Below are 21893 nucleotides of genomic sequence, written 5' to 3' on the forward strand. Positions count from 1 at the left end.
AGTACAGGAATGGTAAGGTAGGTAAGGTAGGTAGAGAATAAAGAAATGCAGTAATGGTAAGGTAGGTAGACAATAACAGAGTACAGTACAGGATACAAAGATAAAAGGGGGAACCAGTGGAATTCGTAATTAATATGAGAGAATAGAATAGACAGTGATGGATATGGGGGGAGACGGCAGTGACGGATATGGTGGGAGATGGCAGTCATGGGAGATGGCAGTGAAGGATATGGTGGGAGATGGCAGTGAAGGATATGGTGGGAGATGGCAGTGATGGATTAGGTGGGAGATGGCAGTGATGGATTAGGTGGGAGATGGCAGTGATGGATTAGGTGGGAGATGGCAGTGATGGATTAGGTGGGAGATGGCAGTGATGGATTAGGTGGGAGATGGTAGTCAGAGGCGACTCTCTAATTAGGTGGTTTAGGCGGCTGCCTAAGGCCTTGTGTTGTTTGGGGCCTCGCGGTCATCTAAACCTACTTAGGGCAGACTGTGTCTGCCCGGGAGGAGAGCGCCGATTGCAGACACAGAGCTGCAGACATTGTGTCTCGCAAATTCTGACCAATCAGAGTGTTGCCGTGGGTTACCGCGGCGACGCTCTGACTGGATCTCGCTAGATACCTGGTCTGCAGCTCTGCACACTGCAGAGCTGCAGACAGGCGACCATGGCCACAGTACCACCAGGGAGCCCACCGGACAAACCAGGGAGAGAAACAAGGTATTTAATCATCCCCTCACTCACAGTATCAACCCACTGTCCCACACACTATCACCCCCTTCTCACACAGTATCAACCCCTTCTCTTACATTATCACCCCCACAATGAAATGTCACCATACTCTCACACAGTCAGCCTCCCCTCACACACTGTCACCACCCCACACTTTCAGTCCCTTTATGCAATCAAACACTCACATTAACCACTCCTAATCTTGTTTATCTCACCCCCTCAAACTGCACCTACCCTCGTTCTGCCACCCTCACCCTTTTAAATTAACCCCCTAATTCTGTCACGCGCATCCTGTCAAATTAACCCCTTAATTCTGTCACACTCACTTTCTCTCACTCTGTCACACTCTCCCCCCAACTCTGCCAAACTTATCCTGTCAATTAATGCCTCTAATCCAGTCACATAAAATGCAACCCTTTTATTTTTTTCCCACTTTTGGTGATAGTGGGGCCTTATGTTTGAGTTTCGTCTAAGGCCTCAAAGTCTAGAGCCACCTCTGATGGTAGTGATGGATATGTGGGGATAAGGTGGTAATGGAATTGGGGAGAGCAGGTAGTCAGCAGTGACAGAGAGTAAGTCTAGTGGAGCATTAGCAAGACTAATTAAATGTTACCAGTGATAAGAACAAGTGCGCCTTGCAGGGCCAGATGGTGCAAGCTTGGAACAGAGGAGACTCTAGAGATTCTGCTAACAGTGGGCACTCTTTCTGCACTCTCCTGTCGAAGTTCAGCTGCCATTCTTGCCCTGAGATTTGGGAGTCCTGGTTGAGCTGGTGGAGATCCTGGAGACCTCAACTCATTGCTCTGATCTGATGGTCTGACGGTAAAAATTGAATATCTCACCAAGTATAACAAAAACACACAAACCAACTCCAAACATAGAACCAGCTAACCTGAGTCTCACTCCATTGGATGGCCACTGGTGCGATCTTGGGCTCAGTGACCTTGAAACAGGGGGAGTCAAATCCGTACCTAAAAAAACGCATTGAGAAAACATGCAGATGAGGAAATGTTTAGTGTTTCTTGGTGAAGCCTTTAAACTGCTCCATTTATATGGACCAGATCCATCCAAGTAACATACCACACAGGTGGAATCTTCAATGACAGTGCAGAGGCGGAGAGAAAGGCATTCAGTGTTATCATAATACACCCACTATATCCGTTCCCGCCTTCTACTAATATATCCGCCCCCGCCACCTTACCTCCATATCCGCCCCCGCCGTCTTACCTCCATATCCGCCCCCGCCGTCTTACCTCCATATCCGCCCCCGCCGTCTTACCTCCATATCCGCCCCCGCCGTCTTACCTCCATATCCGCCCCCGCCGTCTTACCTCCATATCCGCCCCCGCCGTCTTACCTCCATATCCGCCCCCGCCGTCTTACCTCCATATCCGCCCCCGCCGTCTTACCTCCATATCCGCCCCCGCCGTCTTACCTGCATATCCGCCCCCGCCGTCTTACCTCCATATCCGCCCCCGCCGTCTTACCTCCATATCCGCCCCCGCCGTCTTACCTCCATATCCGCCCCGCCGTCTTACCTCCATATCCGCCCCCGCCGTCTTACCTCCATATCCGCCCCCGCCGTCTTACCTGCATATCCGCTTAATGTAGTGGCCTGGTGTCTATAGATTGTCCCTGCTGGCTTTTCAAAGTAAATTCTGCCTCTTCAGAGAAAAGGCAGTGTTTACAATGCTGCCTAGTAACACCTCTAGTGGCTGTCACTCAAACCGCCCCTAAAGTGTCTCCGACCTACATTCAGCGTCTTCACGCTCTGCATGGAGGCGCTGAACGTTCCCCATAGAGATGCACTGATATCTATGAGGAAATTAATAAACTTCGCTATGGAGGCTGGCCAACTGCAGCGAGAAGGGCATAGCGTTGGAAAAAAGGTGAGTAACAACACCATTCCCATGCGATCATAGGGGGCTGGTGACTTAAACGCAAACACACCCAGACAGACACACACACAGACAGACAGACAAATACACGCTGACAGACACACTCTCTCACACAGTCACAAAGTATTATTTGATACACTCAAATGGATACACACACATACACAAAGATTCATAGATACACACAGACAAACAGACATAACATATATACACACAAAAAAATAAAAAACAAACAAACACATTTTTAGCCACCCTCCTGGGCTCAGGGGGGTGGCTTCCCTTGGGTCCAGTGGGACTGGGCAGGAGCAAATGACAATAGGTTAGTGGGGGCTGGCTGCTGCCGCTGTTCCAGACTCCCCCTCCTCCTGTCGCCTCAGCCTTGTGCAGATCTCTGTGCACCAGGAGGAAGTGAAGGGACTGTAATTACTTCCTCCCAGTGTGCAGGGGAAAGGGCGGGCAACCGGCTCTGCATAAAGGGGCGGGCTGGAGCCCGGATCTGAGGGATGCAGGCCGGCTCTGTGGAATGGGAGCAGGCGGACCAGCTTTGCGCAATGTGGGTGGGCAGGCTCAGACGAATGCGGAGGGCAGGCAGCAAGCTGGCAGTCTTTAAATGCTGCCCTTCAAGCTTGCAATTTCCCTGCGGGAGGAAGGAGATAACGGGCCGACCAATTCCAGGCTCCAGGGCAAAATTCTTAGTCGCCATGGCGACCTGGGATTTGTCGAGCCCTGTCTTAAAGAGTTACTCCAACCAACATGACCACTTCAATGACATGAAGTGGTCATGCTGGTAGTATATATGTGCAATTCCAGGACATGTGACGCTGGCAGCCCAGAGCTCTGTTCGGAGCGGTCAATGTCAATTCTGGGCATAAAAAAAAAAAAAAAGTCTGTCATCAGTGCATACTGCACACTGTCAACAGACGTAAAAATGTTCTCCTTGCAGGCCGAGCATCATCAACAAGCGGAAGCTAGCTCTCACCTCCCACACTCCCTGCGGGTGCTCTTTCCCGTTGATTAAGAAATAGGAGAAACCCCCCACCACTGACGCTTGTGCTCTGAGCAAAATGTAAAATGTATGTTTTATGTGCCTGGAGTTAATGGAGTTTAGTACAGTGCCTGACTCAATTATCTCTCAGGCACAGAGGAGGGATTACCCTGTTTTGTGTAGGAGTGTCTTGGACCTGAGAGCCAATGTAAGTACTGTGTGTATTTTGTCACAGTCCCCTCTCAGGTCCAGTGGGGAATGTCTCTGAAATATGTAAACAGAAACCCCTTGCATGGGGACTTGAATATAAGGGCAGTTTTGGCTTCCAATAAATTAGTTCCTGCTTACCCTCAACATAGAGTCTCATCTCTTGTTTGTAGGGAACAGCTATACCAGCTATACCGTGATTTGGATTATAGTGCTTGGGATTATTGTAGCATCACTCTGAATAGGGGGAAAGAACATCTCAGGTGGCGAAACCCCTCTTCCTCATGGGGTGGCTGCCACGACATCGTTTCTTAACCCCAGTCATTTCCCCTGTTGGTAGCCCGCGGCGGCCTGGCGTGAAGGGATGGTTGCCTGCTGGGTGGGATACTGCCCACAGCAGCGGGATCAGGGATCGGCAGGTAGACCTTGTGGGTCGTAACTCGGCGAGTGGTGAGCTTTCCCCTGAGGGTGGCGCAAAGCGCAGGAGCCCCCCCCCCTCCAAGGTCCGGTAACGGAGGTGGGATGTCACCGAGACCAGGAGGGGCAGGCCAAGTGTGGGCCGCGGCGAGCCCCTGCAGGCGCATGGTTCAGAGCCGCAGTCTAAGGCAGTCAGTTCCTAGGAGGGGCTGTTCGGTGAGGGTTCCGGCAGGGTGTCGCACAGCAGGTCCCCCAGGTCGGATCGCAGGAGTAGGAGCCCAAGGGGTAGGGTCACCGGGGCCTCCTGTCCAAGTGGTTGCCGTGATGGTAAGCGGGATGCTTTGGTACCGAGCAGGTACCCACAGGGTCGTGACGGGGGGACATCTGGCAAATAGTACACCCTGCCCAGGACCTTCTGTTTTTAGGTCACAGAGCAGATTTTCTTCCATGCCTTCCTGGCATTGAGTGTCATCCTCGGTTGGCATGCAGCTGGCGGAAGTGCCGTGTCCTTGATATGAGGACTATTCGGTTGCAGCCCAGTGGCCTTCGCAGGCGGGGGCTTGGTCGGTGACTTGGATACTACTTTACAGTCTCAGGGTTTAGTCAACAAGTTACAGCAATTAACTGATGCTTGGGGCACAGGGGGTACCAAGGACAGACGTGGGTCGGGTGTGGGCCCAGGGTATAAGGTGATGCTAGGTCCGGAGTAGGGGGGCCAGCGACTGCGGGTGCACTGCTAAAGGTCGGGCCTGCACAGGTGCTGAGAGGTCGAATTGGTTGGGCATAACGTGTAAGTCTCTTTTGCGGGGCCATTAGGGGTTAATTTGAAGCCAGAGGTGAAGGAAAAATTGTGGAAGGGGGAATTTTGCGAAATTGTCTCTCCTCCCATTGGAGGAATACATCGACTTGAGGGAGGAGGATAAAAAGGATGATAAGAAGGAGGAGGAGGAAAAGCGTAAGAGTTATCGCAAGATACCAAAAACATTTGGGAACTGACTTGAGGGCATTTTGTATGTGCGTGAGTGTGCTGGGGGAGAAGTTGCCAGGGCTCTGTTCATCTTTATTCTGCTATCAGGATGGGATATGGGAAGCGTATCGCACCTATAGTGGGATTGCATGGTGGAAATATGACGAGGAGTTTGGGCAGTGGCTTTCTGCGAACCCTGGTATGAGGTGGGACCAAATGGACCTGACTGTGGATGAAGCTGATGATGGCACAAAAGGCGCCACCCTTTCAGCATGCGACTGATGCGGGGGGACAGTCCGCCGCCTCAGTCGCCTTTAAGAAGTGCGTGTGCTGGCTCTTTCACAAGGGCCAGTGTAAATGGGGATCAACTTGTCGGTTCAAGCATGAATGCTCGGGATGCGGGGGTTCCCATGGCCTCAACAGATGTTTTAAGCAGGGGGCGCGGTGTGGCCCCCACAGGGACTACTGCGGCAGGGGCCACCAACACTGCAACGGGGCAGAACGCCGGTGAGACTGACACGATGCTGCCGTGGCTAGACTGTTACGGTGATAGGGGCGCTGCGGACTTGTTGCGGGCGGGTTTTGAGCAGGTTTTTTTTATTCCTTTTCGGGAGTAATTCCTAGAGGGTAATTTAAGGTCGGTGGTGGAGTTTCGAGGTGGTGCGGGATAAGTTTGAAAAGGAGGTGCTTCTGGGTAGGATGGACGGTCCATTTTCCTTTTTTCCTCCCTTTGTTAACTTGAGGGTATCTCCGTTAGGTGTGGTGCCTAAGAAGGAGCAGGCAAATTTAGCTTTATCCATCACCTCTCATTCGCCTCTCAAATTTCGCCTTATCCAGCACCTCGACAAGGAGCTTTGCACAGTCTACTAGGTGTTGTTCGACCACGCTGTGGAGTTAGTTCAGACAGCTGGACCTAACGCACTTATGGCTAAGGTGGACGTGGAGTCAGCTTTTCGGCTCTTGCCAGTTCACCCCGAGTATCTTGTTGCAGTTTAAGTGGTTCCTGACCGGCTGAAGGAAGGGCATTAGCGGTGGTAACTGGTTAGGTTACCCGGAGACCGCTACATCAGCTGTGGGATGGTGCTTCCCAGCCGTGCGGAACCAACGTTCGTGAACTGAACCAGCCCATGGACTACTCCAATTTAAAGAGGTAGACGTTGCAGGAGGCTAGAGGGGAATCAGCCAGCAACTGACCCAAGGCAGAACTGATCGCTCACGGAGGGCGACCTACTAAGCAGCGCGGCCGTGGTACAGCAACCAGGGGAAAGATGCCCTGGAAAAGGAGATGGATCGTCGCTTGGCATACTACGCAGAGAATTATGACCAGGATCTTTGCCGAGGCACAAGTGTATGTCCTGGCTCAGAGAGCTTAGGCGAACCCCGCGCCCATCCATGAACAGCGGGCTGGGGAAGTGTTCCCGGGTGGACCGACCCAAGTCCAAGATGTTTGTGGAAGTTACTTTTTGCAGGACTTTGAGCACCTCTGTCTGCTACATGAAATTGCTCCAGCAGACTGGGTTCCCATTCTGGCAGGGAAACTCACGGGGAAGGCTGTGGATACTAACCGGGCTGTGCCCGAGGAGGACCTACAGAACTATGCCGCTGTGAAACAGGTCCTGTTGACGAGGTATGCCATCACCCCAGAGGCATATCGCCGAAAGTTCAGGGAATTGAAGAATGGGTCCCAGGACTCACGCTGAATGGGCTTGCTGCCTGAGCATGGCAGCCCAAAGTTGGATGCAGACCCAGAGGAAGTAATCCAGCTGTTCCTGTTGGACATTTCTACAATGAGCTACCCACCGAGATACTGGATAAGGGACAGACAGCCTAAGACCCTGACCGAAGCAGCCCAAAAAGCCGATGAGTACACGGATATCAGGCGACCCCAACGTCCGGCTGCCACTCCAACCTCCTGTACGGCTGGCACCCCAGTTTACCTCACCTGCAGCCCCCCACTCCAGAGGTTCACCGGCTCCCGCACACGGCACCGGTTCACCTCAAAGGACACCCAACCAGGCAACCATCCAGTGCCACCAATGTTCCCAGTGGGGCCACTACAAGAGAGAGTGCCCTCAACTGTCCAGGGCTCCATCCTACACCACGAGCTGCTGCCCACTGTCATCAGGCAACCCCCACCCACACCCCTAACCCCAACGAGGAAGACTGGCTCTCCCTGCATGAGGCAGACCCTATACAAGCAGCCACAGATAACCGGGACCATCACTGGCAACCGGTCTAGCTGAACGGACGCCCAGCCCAGCCCTTGTGCAGCACCAGCTAATCGCAGAGAAGGACAAGACCGGAGGAACCGTTGCTGTCTGGGTGGCAGGGGGAGCCGTTCACCGCCTATCCACAGCTCGGGTCATCTCGATTAGGGCGCTGGGAACTGGATAGTGGAGGTCGGGCTGGGGGGGAAATGGGTCTTGTCGCAGTTTAAGTGGTTCCTGATCGGCTGAAGGAAGGGAATTAGCGGTGGTAACCGGTCGGTTCCTTATGTATTCCTCTACAAGCCTCTTTCCTTGTTTAAGAGCCCGTATAACAGACCGTATGACCGTATAACAGTAGCAATTTTGTTGGTATCCTCATAGAGGTAGTCTAAGAAACACGGTTGTTCAGAAGAGGGCTTTGCTTGCAAATGAGATAATCGACCCAGGTTTTGGATTCTCCCGACAGACAGAGTAGACTTTCATAAGGTCATTATGATACGAGCAGGGATTTAGGATGAACAATATCTGGCAAGACACGACAAAATCGTCATATTGATTCTGTTTTTCCTCAAGAGCAAGTGGTTCATCATCTGGAAGTGGAATCAGGTGTGCTGGATAGGAGGGTGGTGGTGCCATCATCTGTGACGGTAATTGCATATGCCCATTTTGCAGATCTTGGCCCAGGGTTCTCATTTGGTAGGTCAGGTTATTCAAAGCATCTGAAATCTCTGCAAGGTCAGTGACTAAACCAGTTGTTCTGTCACAGGTTTGTGGTGAACGGGCTCAGTATGTAGAGATTTGGACAGACACTCACTAAACTTAAAGTCTTTATTGATAAGGCAAAATCTAGAATTGAATAGTCCCAGTACAAAATCAAAGAATCCAGAATAAGGACCAGCAAACAAGTAAAGTCTTGGTTGAAAATTCAGGAAGATTCAACAAAAATCATATTATATAAGCAAATAAACAAGATTTTTCCAGATGGTCCACAACTGGATCAGTCGGGCAAGAGTTAATTACAACTGGTTCTGGATTAGCTAGGCTGAAACAGGCTTGGAATGGTTAACCAAAGCAGAAAAAGGTTTAGAATGGTTGTGACCCTTAGGAAATCCACAAAACAACGGAGCATAGAACTCAGGGTGGTCTGTGTTTAAATAGGGAAGAGGTAATAGGAGCACTCCCACAAAGGGGGGTCTCTGGGCCTATATAACTGGAAGGCCCCTATTGGTGAGTAGCTGTTCACACCCCCTTGTGGGCGGGACACTATGTCAGTTTCTTCATTTAAGTTGCCCTTCCCCATGCTGCTCCCACACTTGCTGAGCTAGATTCCCCCAGGGCTTTGTCACCCTGAGGGGATCCTGGAGCAGCATGGGGAGCAGCATATACCACCCAACATGCCCACCGGAGGGCAGGCGGGGCTAAGGGCAGACCGTCAGTGCCTCACTTCCCCTGCACACTGCAACCCATGCTGCAGGGGGCAGTGGTCGATGAGAGAGTGCGGAGCGCCTTGAACTCGTGGCACGACGCTGAAGAGCTATGGTTCCAGCTAGTTCCAGTAGTGCTTCATGTTTGTCCCACTCCTAGGACGCCCGGTAAGTGAGCACGGTGCATTAGCCTCTCCTGGTGTGCCGTGACATTAGATGATGTTAAAAGCTCCAGAGGTTTATCCATGACTTGTTTTGCAGTTCATTGATCTTCATAATGCTGTTTATGTCGATATGTTGGTCTTTTTACAGCTTGTGGCATCCACTGAAACAAATATGCGGCTTCTGAAGGGATTTGGTTGCAACAAAGCATATTTAGGGTTTGCATAGCAATAAGGTGAACACTTTAGCACCCCACTAATATATTTCTCATTTTATTAACTTTTGTGTCATGAAAAAAAAATGTTAGCACCTACAAAAAATACCCAAAAGGACTTTTGACAAGGGAATCTAGACATTTTCTGTCACAGAAGAAACATAACCTTGGATTTAAAATCCAAGTCAGAACAAAGACAATCTCAGTAAAGGACACGCATGTATATAAAATCATTTATACTATTTAAACATGTATCTCTGCTTTACCTTGAGATGCAGCCTGCTCTCCCTCGACTCCATCTTGCTCCCGATGGACCAAAATTTGTCCACGACCTATAAGAAAGTAGGGTGTTAGCAGAAAGATTGCAGTGTTTGAAGTTGACCAGTCCTCAGCCTAGTCTCCTTACCCCAAGTGTGTTGTGGGGTGGTGGGAAGTTCATCTCTGATGGTAAAGCTGTGGGACACAGAGTGTGCAGGAGAACCCATGATGGGCAGCAGTCGCTTTCCCTGTGCCATTAGATCATCTGGACTACAAATACTGTCCACCGGCTCCGGGGAAGGATCCGTTAAGGTTGAGTCACGTTGCTGCTGAGAGCATGACTTCTCTTGGGGACGTACACAAAGCGTGGCATTGGGTGTAAGTCCGAGTTCCTGCAAGCTACACCTCAGATCTTGTTCGGTGAAGTGTCTAGTGGGAAAGGTCTGCAAGAGACTGCAGGGTGCTAAAGATGGTTGAATACAGTCCACATGATCACAGACACACTGCAAGAGGGTGTCAGCAGCAAACTGCAAACGGATGGAGTTCCCAGAAGGGAGACGCACCTGGAAAACCGTGGAGAAAATCAGAAACCACTTCAAATTAATGTAGGAAAGCAGCTATTACTTAAACCGCTCTATTGAATTGCAGTTACCCCATCTGTGCTATTACCCCTCCCATTATAGTAATGTGTCGTTATCCCTCCCATCATGCACGGTCATCAATATTTAAAGTTAGGACACACACTTTCCTATGTACAGCCCGTTTCTAGTGCTGATACCTTCATATAAACCCACCATCAGAGCGCAGCCCGTTTCTGGTGCTGATACCTTCATATAAACCCACCATCAGAGCGCAGCCCGTTTCTGGTGCTGATACCTTCATATAAACCCACCATCAGAGCGCAGCCCGTTTCTGGTGCTGATACCTTCATATAAACCCACCATCAGAGCGCAGCCCGTTTCTGGTGCTGATACCTTCATATAAACCCACCATCAGAGCGCAGCCCGTTTCTGGTGCTGATACCTTCATATAAACCCACCATCAGAGCGCAGCCCGTTTCTGGTGCTGATACCTTCATATAAACCCACCATCAGAGCGCAGCCCGTTTCTGGCGCTGATACCTTCATATAAACCCACCATCAGAGCGCAGCCCGTTTCTGGTGCTGATACCTTCATATAAACCCACCATCAGAGCGCAGCCCGTTTCTGGTGCTGATACCTTCATATAAACCCACCATCAGAGCGCAGCCCGTTTCTGGTGCTGATACCTTCATATAAACCCACCATCAGAGCGCAGCCCGTTTCTGGTGCTGATACCTTCATATAAACCCACCATCAGAGCGCAGCCCGTTTCTGGTGCTGATACCTTCATATAAACCCACCATCAGAGCGCAGCCAGTTTCTGGTGCTGATACCTTCATATAAACCCACCATCAGAGCGCAGCCCGTTTCTGGTGCTGATACCTTCATATAAACCCACCATCAGAGCGCAGCCAGTTTCTGGTGCTGATACCTTCATATAAACCCACAATCAGAGTGCAGCCCGTTTCTGGTGCTGATACCTTCATATAAACCCACCATCAGAGCGCAGCCAGTTTCTGGTGCTGGAAGATCCGTGCCCCTTGAAACTTGATTTGTCTCTGCTGCAGCTTTTTGCACCTTTTCCTGCAGTTTCTGACGATCTTCTGCAATACGCTGGAGTACCAGATCCCGATCCTGGAGAAAAATTTAATGTTCCAGAATAAAATGACCTTTCTCCATTATTTCTGTCTGATTGCCCTCCCTTCTCCAAACCCCCATCTCTCTGGCTGCCCTTCCTTTCTCCCCCCACCCCCGGCTGCCCTTCCTTTCTTTCCTTTCTCCCCCCCCTCTCTCTGGCTGCCCTCCCCTTCTCCCCCCCGGCTCTCTCTGGCTGCCCTCCCTTTCTCACCCCCCCCCCCGGCTCTCTCTGGCTGCTCTCCCTCCCCCCCCCCCCCCGGCTCTCTCTGGCTGCTCTCCCTCCCCCCCCCCCGGCTCTCTCTGGCTGCTCTCCCTCCCCCCCCCCCCCCAGCTCTCTGTGGCTGCCCTCCCTTTCTCCCCCCCCCCCGGCTCTCTCCGGCTGCTCTCCCTTCCCCCCCCCCCCCGGCTCTCTCTGGCTGCTCTCCCTTCCCCACCCCCCCGGCACTCTCTGGCTGCTCTCCCTTCCCCACCCCCCCGGCTCTCTCTGGCTGCACTCCCTTTCTCCCCCCCTCTCTCTGGCTGCCCTCCCTTTCTCCCCCCTCTCTCTGGCTGCCCTCCCTTTCTCCCCCCGGCTCTCTCTGGCTGCTCTCCCTTTCTCTACCCCCGGCTCTCTCTGGCTGCCCTCCCTTTCTCCCCCCCCCCATCTCTCTCTGACTGCCCTCCCTTTCTCCCCCCCCCCCATCTCTCTCTGACTGCCCTCCCTTTCCCCGCCCCCCGGCTCTCTCTGGCTGCCCTCCTTTTCTCTCCCCCGGCTCTCTCTGGCTGCCCTCCCTTTCTCCCCCCCGTCTCTCTCTGACTGCCTTCCCTTTCCCCGCCCCCCATTTTCTGGTCCTTTAAATCTCCCTTCACCTTTTTCTTAGAACGTTTTTCTTCCCTCACTTCACGAGTCAAACTGGCAATTTGTTTCTTCTCAAACGCCATTCTATGCATAGCGCGGTTAGAACTGCTCAGAGGATGACACTCCAGCTCTGGGGATGTGCTAGGAACTGGGAAACAAGATTATGAGAACATGTGAAACAGAGAGATAAGAAAAAACACCAGACAGCAAAGATAAAAAATCCCATAGCTCCTTCTGTCTGTGTCACCCTGCAGTGGGAGGGACAGACTCTGTGTCCCATAGCTCCTTCTGTCTGTCACCCTGCAGTGGGAGGGACAGACTGTGTGTCCCATAGCTGCTTCTGTCTGTGTCACCCTGCAGTGGGAGGGACAGACTGTGTCCCATAGCTCCTTCTGTCTGTCTCACCCTGCAGTGGGAGGGACAGGCTCCGTGTCCCATAGCTCCCTCTGTCTGTGTCACCCTGCAGTGGGAGGAACAGGCTCCGTGTCCCATAGCTCCCTTCTGTCTGTGTCACCCTGCAGTGGGAGGGACAGACTCCGTGTCCCATAGCTCCTTCTGTCTGTGTCACCCTGCAGTGGGAGGGACAGACTCCGTGTCCCATAGCTCCTCCTGTCTGTGTCACCCTGCAGTGGGAGGGACAGACTGTGTCCCATAGCTGCTTCTGTCTGTGTCACCCTGCAGTGGGAGGGACAGACTCCGTGTCCCATAGCTCCTTCTGTCTGTCTCACCCTGCAGTGGGAGGGACAGGCTCCGTGTCCCATAGCTCCCTCTGTCTGTGTCACCCTGCAGTGGGAGGAACAGGCTCCGTGTCCCATAGCTCCCTTCTGTCTGTGTCACCCTGCAGTGGGAGGGACAGACTCCGTGTCCCATAGCTCCTTCTGTCTGTGTCACCCTGCAGTGGGAGGGACAGACTCCGTGTCCCATAGCTCCTCCTGTCTGTGTCACCCTGCAGTGGGAGGGACAGACTGTGTCCCATAGCTGCTTCTGTCTGTGTCACCCTGCAGTGGGAGGGACAGACTCCGTGTCCCATAGCTCCTCCTGTCTGTGTCACCCTGCAGTGGGAGGGACAGACTCCGTGTCCCATAGCTCCTTCTGTTTGGGTCACCCTGCAGTGGGAGGGACAGACTCCGCGTCCCATAGCTCCTTCTGTCTGTGTCAACCTGCAGTGAGAGGGACAGACTCTGTGTCCCATAGCTGCTTCTGTCTGTGTCATTCTAAATTCTGTGTTCACTTAGTATTGGGGTATCTAACCGGAAGATGATGAAGATGGTGCTCTTTCTAGCGGTGAGTTGAAAGCGGTCACAGCTCCATGTTCAGCCTCGGTTTCCACACGCGTGTGTAATGTGGCATGTTGCTGGCCCTTTTGAAGAATCCTGCAAAACAAAAGTGGTATCCAATGTAATCTCTGCACCTACGAAAATTGTGATCCCCAAACACACCCATTTTAATACCCCAAATTTGTATTCACAGACACAGCCAGAAATGACACCCAGGTGCCGGGTTATTTGGCAGCTAGACAGATCAAGTAATAAAGTGCAGTCCTAATGGTTATTAAAAAAGCTTACTGGTTTAATATCTAAACCATTAACAGATTTATTTAACCAATCATTGATAACAGGAGTAGTCCCAGAAGATTGGAAGTTAGCGAATGTTGTGCCCATTCACAGGAAAGGTAGTAGGGAGGAGTCGGACAACTATAGGCCAGTAAGCCTTACTGCAGTAGTGGGGAAAGTGATGGAAACCATGTTAAAGGACCACTATAGGCACCCAGACCACTTCAGCTTAAGGACAGCGAGGACACTGTTCCTGATATACAGACTATCTGATCTAAGGAAGATCTGTCCAGCTAAGACTTTTCCATTTGGATTTCCCCTATATTTTATTATATATTTTATTTGTCTATTCTGGCGCAGCCTTTATCTTTGTTTTTTACTAAAGTAAACATAGCAGTTTCTCTGAAACTGCTATGTTTATAGCAGAAAGGGTTAATCCTAGAGGGACCTGGCACCCAGAAACATAAAAAATGGATATCTGAATCATTCAGTGTCCAAACATTTTACTAAAGCTCAATAAAGATCCAAGAATGTTAAAATGTATAGGAATAAAAAAAAAATAAAAAAAATGTACTACTCCCTGGAGAGGAGGAGACAAAAAACATTCTTGGGAGAACAGAAATGGAATAGGTGTATAAGCTTCAGACCCTTATACCCCATGGTTTAAATGCTGACTTTAATTTATTTAACTTTTTGTGATTTTATTACTCCTTTTTATGGTATATATGTTCCTTATATTTTCTGTTTCTTTTTTGTTTCATATGTTCATTATGTTTTTATAGGTATTTATGTATTTATTTACCCATTTTATATTCATATTCATTTTATTCCCCCCCCCCCCTTATTCACACAGGCAGTAGTTCCACCAATATGGTGGCTATCCGACGGCACGGCCCATATATGTGCCACCGTCTTTTTTAATGCTTTGCCGTCGGCTGCGGCTATTGAGCGCGCCGATGGCTTGATAACTTCCCTCCACCTGCCTGTCTATTCACTCATTGGTCGCATTAATCTGCGAATCAACGCCCCTTTCCATGCCCACTTTTCAGGCGTCGACCGCAGCAATGTGCATGCCGACGCACTCTATATATCCTTCTGTGGGCGCGCGCATGTGTCCTATCAACACTACATTTCCCATGCTCCTATGCGGCGTCACGGAAGTCACTTGACCGCATACAACTATAATAATCTAGCGAGATAAAGCTCGTTTTTAAAATTCAATTGCAGCATTATGTAAAAAGTACTATATATAAAATTTGTTTTTTTGGGGGGGGGGCGGAGCCTGGCTGCCATGCCGAGCGGTAGCACTTCGTGAGAGCTCCGTGCTGAAAAACTCAAAATAAGCCATAATCACGGCGAAAGCTTCTCATATTACTAGCTCACAAGACCCAGTAACGGAGATACACGATGGTGACACAAAGAGAAGGTCCCAGCGACTTAAACTGGCAGATCCATCCCGGGGTTAGACCTGAGGCCTATAGGAGGCTTAACCGGACAGAGCGGGGGAGACGGCCGATCCTACCGCTTGCTGGAGTCCACCAGCCTGAAGGTCCCCCGACACACTCTCTCTCCCCCCCCCCCCCCTGCCGGTGAGGGATATCCCGGCAACTAAAGCCTGTAACCCAGCAACAGAACCACAGTGGGAACGAAGCTTCACTGCCGGGCCGGAGGGGAGAATCATGGCGAACACCACGTGTGACTCACAGCCTGTATCCCCGCTGCCCCCTCTAGAGGAGAGGCTCGAAAGTCTATTCACAGCCTTCTGGGCCAAAATACAGGCCCGCGGGGGCACCGAAGAGATGGCCCTGCCACCCATAACCCCACAGGTACCTACACGGCAACCCGCAGCACCTGAGCAGGTCAATGGTGCGGCCTGGAGGGCGGGAAGAAGACGGAGAACAATCCGGCAGAAGCCTCCAAACCACAGGCCCAGACCAACGCCGAAGACACTCAAGTGGCACTACCCCGCCGCTACGACGAACAGGAGACGGCAACATACTGGTGAACCCCGAGCTCAGGCGGCAGCACTCGGCGGAGTTGACAGATCAGGTGATCGGGTGTGCGCTGGGAGCAGGGAAGGGTGGGGAGACCACATAAGAAGTCCTCTCCATGGATATCGAGCCGAATGCCGCACCCAGAAAAAGAACCACGCACCCCTAGCGTTTCTCCCACTCAAACCACTGGCGCAAGTCTGCACTCTACCCACACGAGGCATCGGCTGAATGGCGCAGAGGGAGAGAGACTCACCCTAGAGTACCTGCAACACCGGCTACCCACCCCTGCTGGAACACTTACTTGACTGTACAGCCCTCTTAGAGACTCACTTTGGTTGGCAGGACTGTCATTCTGCACCACCCATACAAACATCTTAACAAGCCAAGTGGTAAAAAATGTGATAGATCTCTCTGCGTACGTTTGTGTTTTCTTTTAATAGAGCTTATCACTAATCAATGTACTCAGCGCAGTTAGTTTACCCGGTAACCATATACACTATGTCTGTCCAAATGTCATAATCACTGCTGTACATCGGCTTGCCTACCTAGCCTTACGGGCAACCCGCCGGTAATAATTAATTATTCATGCTAGCCAGGATTCAGCAATTGTGTTTCTCATCTTAGAGATCTCTCACACAGGGCTAACTTGTGTCCCTTGAGCATTATTGGATCCTTTAAAACGTGCATCCCCATCAGACACTCAGAGACCTATCTAAAAGACATGTTAATGTGTTTAGCACGTAATTCAGTTATGACCTTTACTGCAGACTACTGTCACATAGGACTAGAAAAGCCTGTACCTTATAAACCTGACAACTAATGATAATCTTGTGCACGATCTCTTATGTGCCCAAATAGCAATCTAGATGCACATACTTAGCGCGTAATGTTTCTCTTCTTTTATTAACTAAACGGTTGTTAAGCATAGCGATAACATAAGTACTCATTGTTTGTACCAAACGAATGTTCTCTTATACCTTCACGAAAAATGTGTAATTGTCATGCATGCCACGTCTCTGTCAAGACATGTAACCTCTAATATGCTGATCTGTGCTATCGTGGCCAAATCTGCTTGCCTGTTACTTAATCGTTACATAACAAAAATAAAGAATTAAAAAAAAAAAAAATTTGTTTTAAAATGCTCTAATATATTTTATTAGCCACTGTATTCCTATTGGTTGCCCTTAGGTTTTGGCGACAATTTTAAATTATTGTCCTTTTATTTATAGTCACCTTGCCAGGTATTCGGTCTTATTCCATACTGAAAAAGCCTTTTTGGCGAAACGCGTTTGTGGATATTTTATACTGTGTATTTTATTCATTAAAGATTTTTTGTTCACCTTTTATTGTGCCAATTATCTTTTATATACTTTATATTTTTACCTGGCATTTTACTATTTTTATTATCCTGGACTCCAAGCAATCCGAGGTGGGGATCATACCACCAACGCTATTATCAGGGAGCAGTTTGCCTGCTCCACTTTTGTGAGTACCTTTTTATATATTTTATTTAATACTGTTTTATCCAGAGAGCACTATTGATCGTCTCTTTTTTATTTTCTTTGAGTGGTGAACATACCCCCTGAAGGAAGAAGCCTGCACTATATCCCAGAAGCGGGGATTATACCGCTGTACGCTTTCCACACTAGAGCTAGTCATAGCTCTAACACATGTGAGTGCATTACCATTGTAGCGGAGAGCTGCTATTACACAGGTTATCTCCACTTAAGATCCCAGTGAGGCTCAGGAACAAGTATTAGAAATCCATAAGTCAATAATTCCAGCAGGCAAAATAATCCAACAATATCCCAACATCAATACCAATGACTGGACGACACACAGCATCAGGAGCAGAACTGAACTTTTAATCACACATATTCCTTATAAAGGCTTCTCCCATGCAAGGGAGGGATTAACAATAATTGGTACAGTAGTTACCTCCCATACATCTCCTCCCCTCAGTGTGACACATAATCCACTTACACATTACACAGGTTTACCCGGTTTCTGGATGTACCCTAAAAATGTGAGGTACAATTATCTAAGTGGCACCCCCTGATAGCCCTGATCTGGGTGACTAACATATAATTCACCTAGATCGGACCAGGGGTTCGGGAGTTATGTGACCGACCGCACATGAGGTGGTAGCTGAAAAGGGTTCCGTGCGTTTTGGCCCTGCGGTCGTTCTCCGTTCGGGAGATAAAACACACATAAATCCTTGCCATCCACTGATAAAAGGGTGTTCGTATGAATCCCCTTGTTCGGTACGTTGAATTCACCGAACGAGGGGCTGGTTGGCCCCTCCGTTCGGGAGTTACAGAGCCCTGGAGGTCTCAGCGGTGTTCGGGTAATTAAGGTGTCCGATTTGAGTTCCAGACACTCGACAACCAAACACCGCTGAGGTTTCGTGCGTAAGATGGCTGCCACCACGTGTTCGTATGCCGAACGGCGGCCACCCAGATACATCTAAAAAGTACCGATTGGACCAATTAAACTGCGGTTAGAGAAGTGTGAAAGCCTAATAAGGCACACACTTCTCTCTGGGATGGTCTAACATACGAATGCTACATACAATTTAATTTATACAGGAAAATAAACACACAAATTGCATTTTTAACATAACCCTTGAGGACAGTCCAACGCCATCCGCTACAACTATCTTCTTTTATCATTTGTTGTACCCTATTAGACATACCATACTATTTGGTTTTCTATTTGTTTTATCTTTTTCCATAATACTGGATTCCCCTGAGGAAGGACAGCGAGGACACGGTTCCTGATAAAGCACTATACAGACTATCTGATCTAAGTAAGATCTGTCCAGCTTTGAGTTTTTCCATTTGGATTTCCCCCATATTTTATTATATATTTTAGTTGTCTATTCTGGTGCAACCTTTATCTTTGTTTTTCACTCTTTTTGTATCTGAAGGGTTTTTGAGGGATTCCCTTCAAGGGTTGCTGCCTTATTTGTTATCTGGCGCTTACTCTCTCTCCTGATTTTATTATATGTTTACTTTAGGGTTAATCCAGCCTCTAGTGGCTCTCTCATTGAATGCCGCTAGAGGCGCTTCCGCGCTTCTCACTGTGATTTTCACAGTGAGAAGTGGCCAGTGTCCATAGGAAAGCATTGAGAATGCTTTCCTATGAGACTGGCTGAATATGCGCGCGGCTCTTGCCACGCATGCGCATTCAGCCGATGACTGAAGAAGAGGGAGGAGAGTCTCCAGCACCGAGGGAGCCCGGCGCTGGAGAAAGGTAAGTGTTTAAGGCCTTCCTCGCCATCCAGCCCGGCGGGCTCTAGGGACAGGAAGGGGTGAAACTTACCTCTTTCTCCAGCGCCGGGCAGAGAGCTCTCCTCCTCCTCGGCTGAATGCGCATGCGCGGCAAGAGCCGCGCGCGCATTCAGCCAGTCTCATAGGAAAGCATTTACAATGCTTTCCTATGTACGCTGACATCTTCTCACTGTGATAAGCACGCTAGCGCCTCTAGCGGCTGTCAATGAGACAGCCACTAGAGGCTCGATTAACCCTAATGTAAACATAGCAGTTTCTCTGAAACTGCTATGTTTATAGAAAAAAGGGTTAATCCTAGCTGGACCAGACACCCAGACCACTTCATTAAGCTGAAGTGGTCTGGGTGCCTATAGTGGTCCTTTAAGGGCAGACTCAATGGATCTGACGTCAAAGCATGTGTTTCTACTTTCTTTGTGCTGTCCTAATATTTATCATTAAAAACTCAAACGGAGATATGAATAACTGATATGAAGCCACACTGGCTCCATGGCGATTGAACTGTATGCAGGTGATCTGAACGCCATTCGGTAATAATGTGCGCTCAGATCTAAGCTATCTGGGGATATGTTGCATGTATATGTTTTATGTAGTAATTGTAACATTGTGTAATTTTATGTCTTTTTGCAACCATGTGGTTAATGGAGTCTGTCCTGGGAGATAATTTGATTACTTCCCAATTATCTCCAGGATAGAGAGGAGGGATTGTGATGTCACTGTGGGACTGTTTTGTTTGTATTGTCTGTGATTGGCTGATATCCAATATGTGTCCCATTGTTCCATCAGGTCCCCTAGGGGAGTGTCCACCTGGTGGACACTTGCATAAATACTGGGCAGGTAGCCCTCAATAAACCAGACCTACTTGTACCTTTCTTGAAGCCTTGGCACATGCTTGGGAGAAGGGATACCTACACTCTGGGGATTGCTATAATCACTTACTCCCAGAGTAAGCTCTTGTAAGAGCTTGATTTGTTCACCCACTGGGAGCTGGATCTTGGTCGTGGATCCAGGGTGGGTGAGACACGGCGAGACCCCGGCACAGCTGCATCGCTCAAAGTGGGGTCCGTAGTGCTGATGGTGTCGGTTGGAGTGCTCGGAGTCCTCGTGAAGTGCTAGGAGCATCGATTGGCGGAGGTACTCAGTCGGAGTGCCAGCGGTCCATCACAGTCATTAATATGTGTAACTCTGTATAAGTAAGCTCCGGACTGAGGTGCAAGCTCACTATCCAGTCCACATAGTAATCACTTTTACTCACCCCAATAAATGTTTGGAGTTGGTGGGGGTGAGTAGAATTTGTTTATTTAGATATTAGTAACTTTTCATGTGAGATGACAGCATTAAAAAAACATTGTAGACAGCCACATGCTCCATGTGTCATTACTCCGTCAAATCATTCACAGTATGATAGTAACCTGGCTTTGTTGAAAACACGTGGGTCTTCCAGTCTCAGTTAGAGGGACACTATAGTGACACAAATACAAGTATGTATTCCTGTTACTTTAGCTAAGAAAGCACATCTTAAGTCCCCGGCCCCCCTGTCAGAAAAGGGAATGGTGATTTTACTCCACCTACACTCTGCCCCTTTATATAGCTAGAACAGATTCCATAGTGCTTTACAATATTATAAGGGGGGATTTAACTATAAATTGGACAATTACAAGAAAACTTGAAGGAACGATAGGTTGAAGAGGACCCTGCTCAAACGAGCTTACAGAGATCAAGTTCCCAGAGGAAAGCATCGGGAGGCTATTGCACATGCACGGCAAAACACCGCGCCAATCAGCAACTCTTCATAGAAATGCATTGAATCATGAGGAACATTCAGGTCCTCCATGCAGAGTGTGAATAAGTTGAACGTCTCTCAGGAAGCACCTCTAGTGACCGTCTGAGTGACTGCCACTAGAGGGGTTACTAGACAGTAATTAAAAAAGCCTACAGGGACAGGCTATATATACCAGAACGACTACATTAAAACGTTCCTAAATGGGATGAAAGAAGACATCTGGGGAATCCGAACATTATAACCACTACAGCACGGTGTACCGGTAATGGTGCCCAGAGTGTCCTTTTAAATGAAATACTCTGCCAAAACAGGCTCTCTTATACTAGTGGAGCTCACCAGTCTGCCGCGTCCTGCACCATGAAACATCCAGCTCGCAAAGCAGCCTGGACTTGCGCCTCCTCGAAGCCCATTTCATAAAGAGCCAAGAACAGCTGCCCAATGGTCTGCAAAGAGAAACAATATTGGGTAATGAAAATACTGCATCCTTGTCTATGTACTGGATGATCAAGAGACAACCATGAAGGCCATTATTGGTTACTTATTCTTCTTGATCTATCTGCCTCTTTCAACACTGCTGACCACTAGCTTCTCCTTCTTACCCTTCACGACCTTGGAGACACCGCTATTTCCTGCTTTTCTTCCTATTTCTCTGTCACTCCTTCAATGTCTCCTTCTCTGGTACTTCCTCCTCTCTCGGTTGGAGTTCCTAAAGGCCCTGTACTGGGACCACTTCTCAATTTACCCTTTTTCCTGGTGACCGGAGATCATCCTATGGCCTTTAATAGCACCAGTAAACTGATGATACACAGATCTACCGCTACTCATCTGATCTCTCTTACCTGGACCATGTCTCTGACTGGATGGTTTCATGAGTCCTAAATCTCAACTCTAAGACAGTATTCCTTGTCTTTCCACTGTCTAAGGCTTCATCTGGCCCTACTTTTTTTTTTTTTTTAAACAGGTCAAAAAAAGCGATCATAACCTCCACCCCAAAGGCATGTTGCCTTGGTGTGCTCTTTGACTCTGATCTTTTCTTCACCCCTTATATAAAATCTAATCACCAAATCCTATCGCTTAAAACATGCCTTGTGCTTGCCATTTCTCAGGATGCCACCAGGATGCTTGTCTCTGTTTCCATATTGCTTATTATAGCCCTCTGCTTATTTGGTCTGAAAAGTGCCCAAAATTGCCCCTCAACGATCCGTAATGAACACCACTGCCAGACTACCTCATGTAAAGCAACTCTCACA

The 21893-nt window shown here is 49.3% G+C and overlaps 1 protein-coding gene across 2 annotated transcripts in view; it reads right to left on the reverse strand.

The window, feature by feature from the left end:
- LOC134609283 (F-box and leucine-rich repeat protein 13-like) overlaps positions 1-21893 on the reverse strand; it is a 66182-nt gene that overhangs the window by 38392 nt on the left and 5897 nt on the right. The window contains exons 2-9 of one of the 2 annotated variants that reach the window (XM_063452946.1): positions 20980-21086; positions 13275-13396; positions 12035-12171; positions 11045-11182; positions 9615-10029; positions 9475-9540; positions 1623-1701; positions 1344-1546 (exon numbers count right to left, since the gene is read on the reverse strand). In XM_063452946.1, the coding sequence (XP_063309016.1) occupies positions 1344-1546; positions 1623-1701; positions 9475-9540; positions 9615-10029; positions 11045-11182; positions 12035-12171; positions 13275-13396; positions 20980-21086 (1267 nt within the window). Of the gene's footprint in view, positions 1-1343; positions 1547-1622; positions 1702-9474; positions 9541-9614; positions 10030-10260; positions 10315-11044; positions 11183-12034; positions 12172-13274; positions 13397-20979; positions 21087-21893 lie in introns of those variants that run through there. The other variant, XM_063452947.1, reaches the window with a different exon arrangement.

Source organism: Pelobates fuscus, chromosome 4, assembly GCF_036172605.1.
Source record: "Pelobates fuscus isolate aPelFus1 chromosome 4, aPelFus1.pri, whole genome shotgun sequence".
Taxonomy (NCBI): Eukaryota; Metazoa; Chordata; class Amphibia; order Anura; family Pelobatidae; genus Pelobates; species Pelobates fuscus.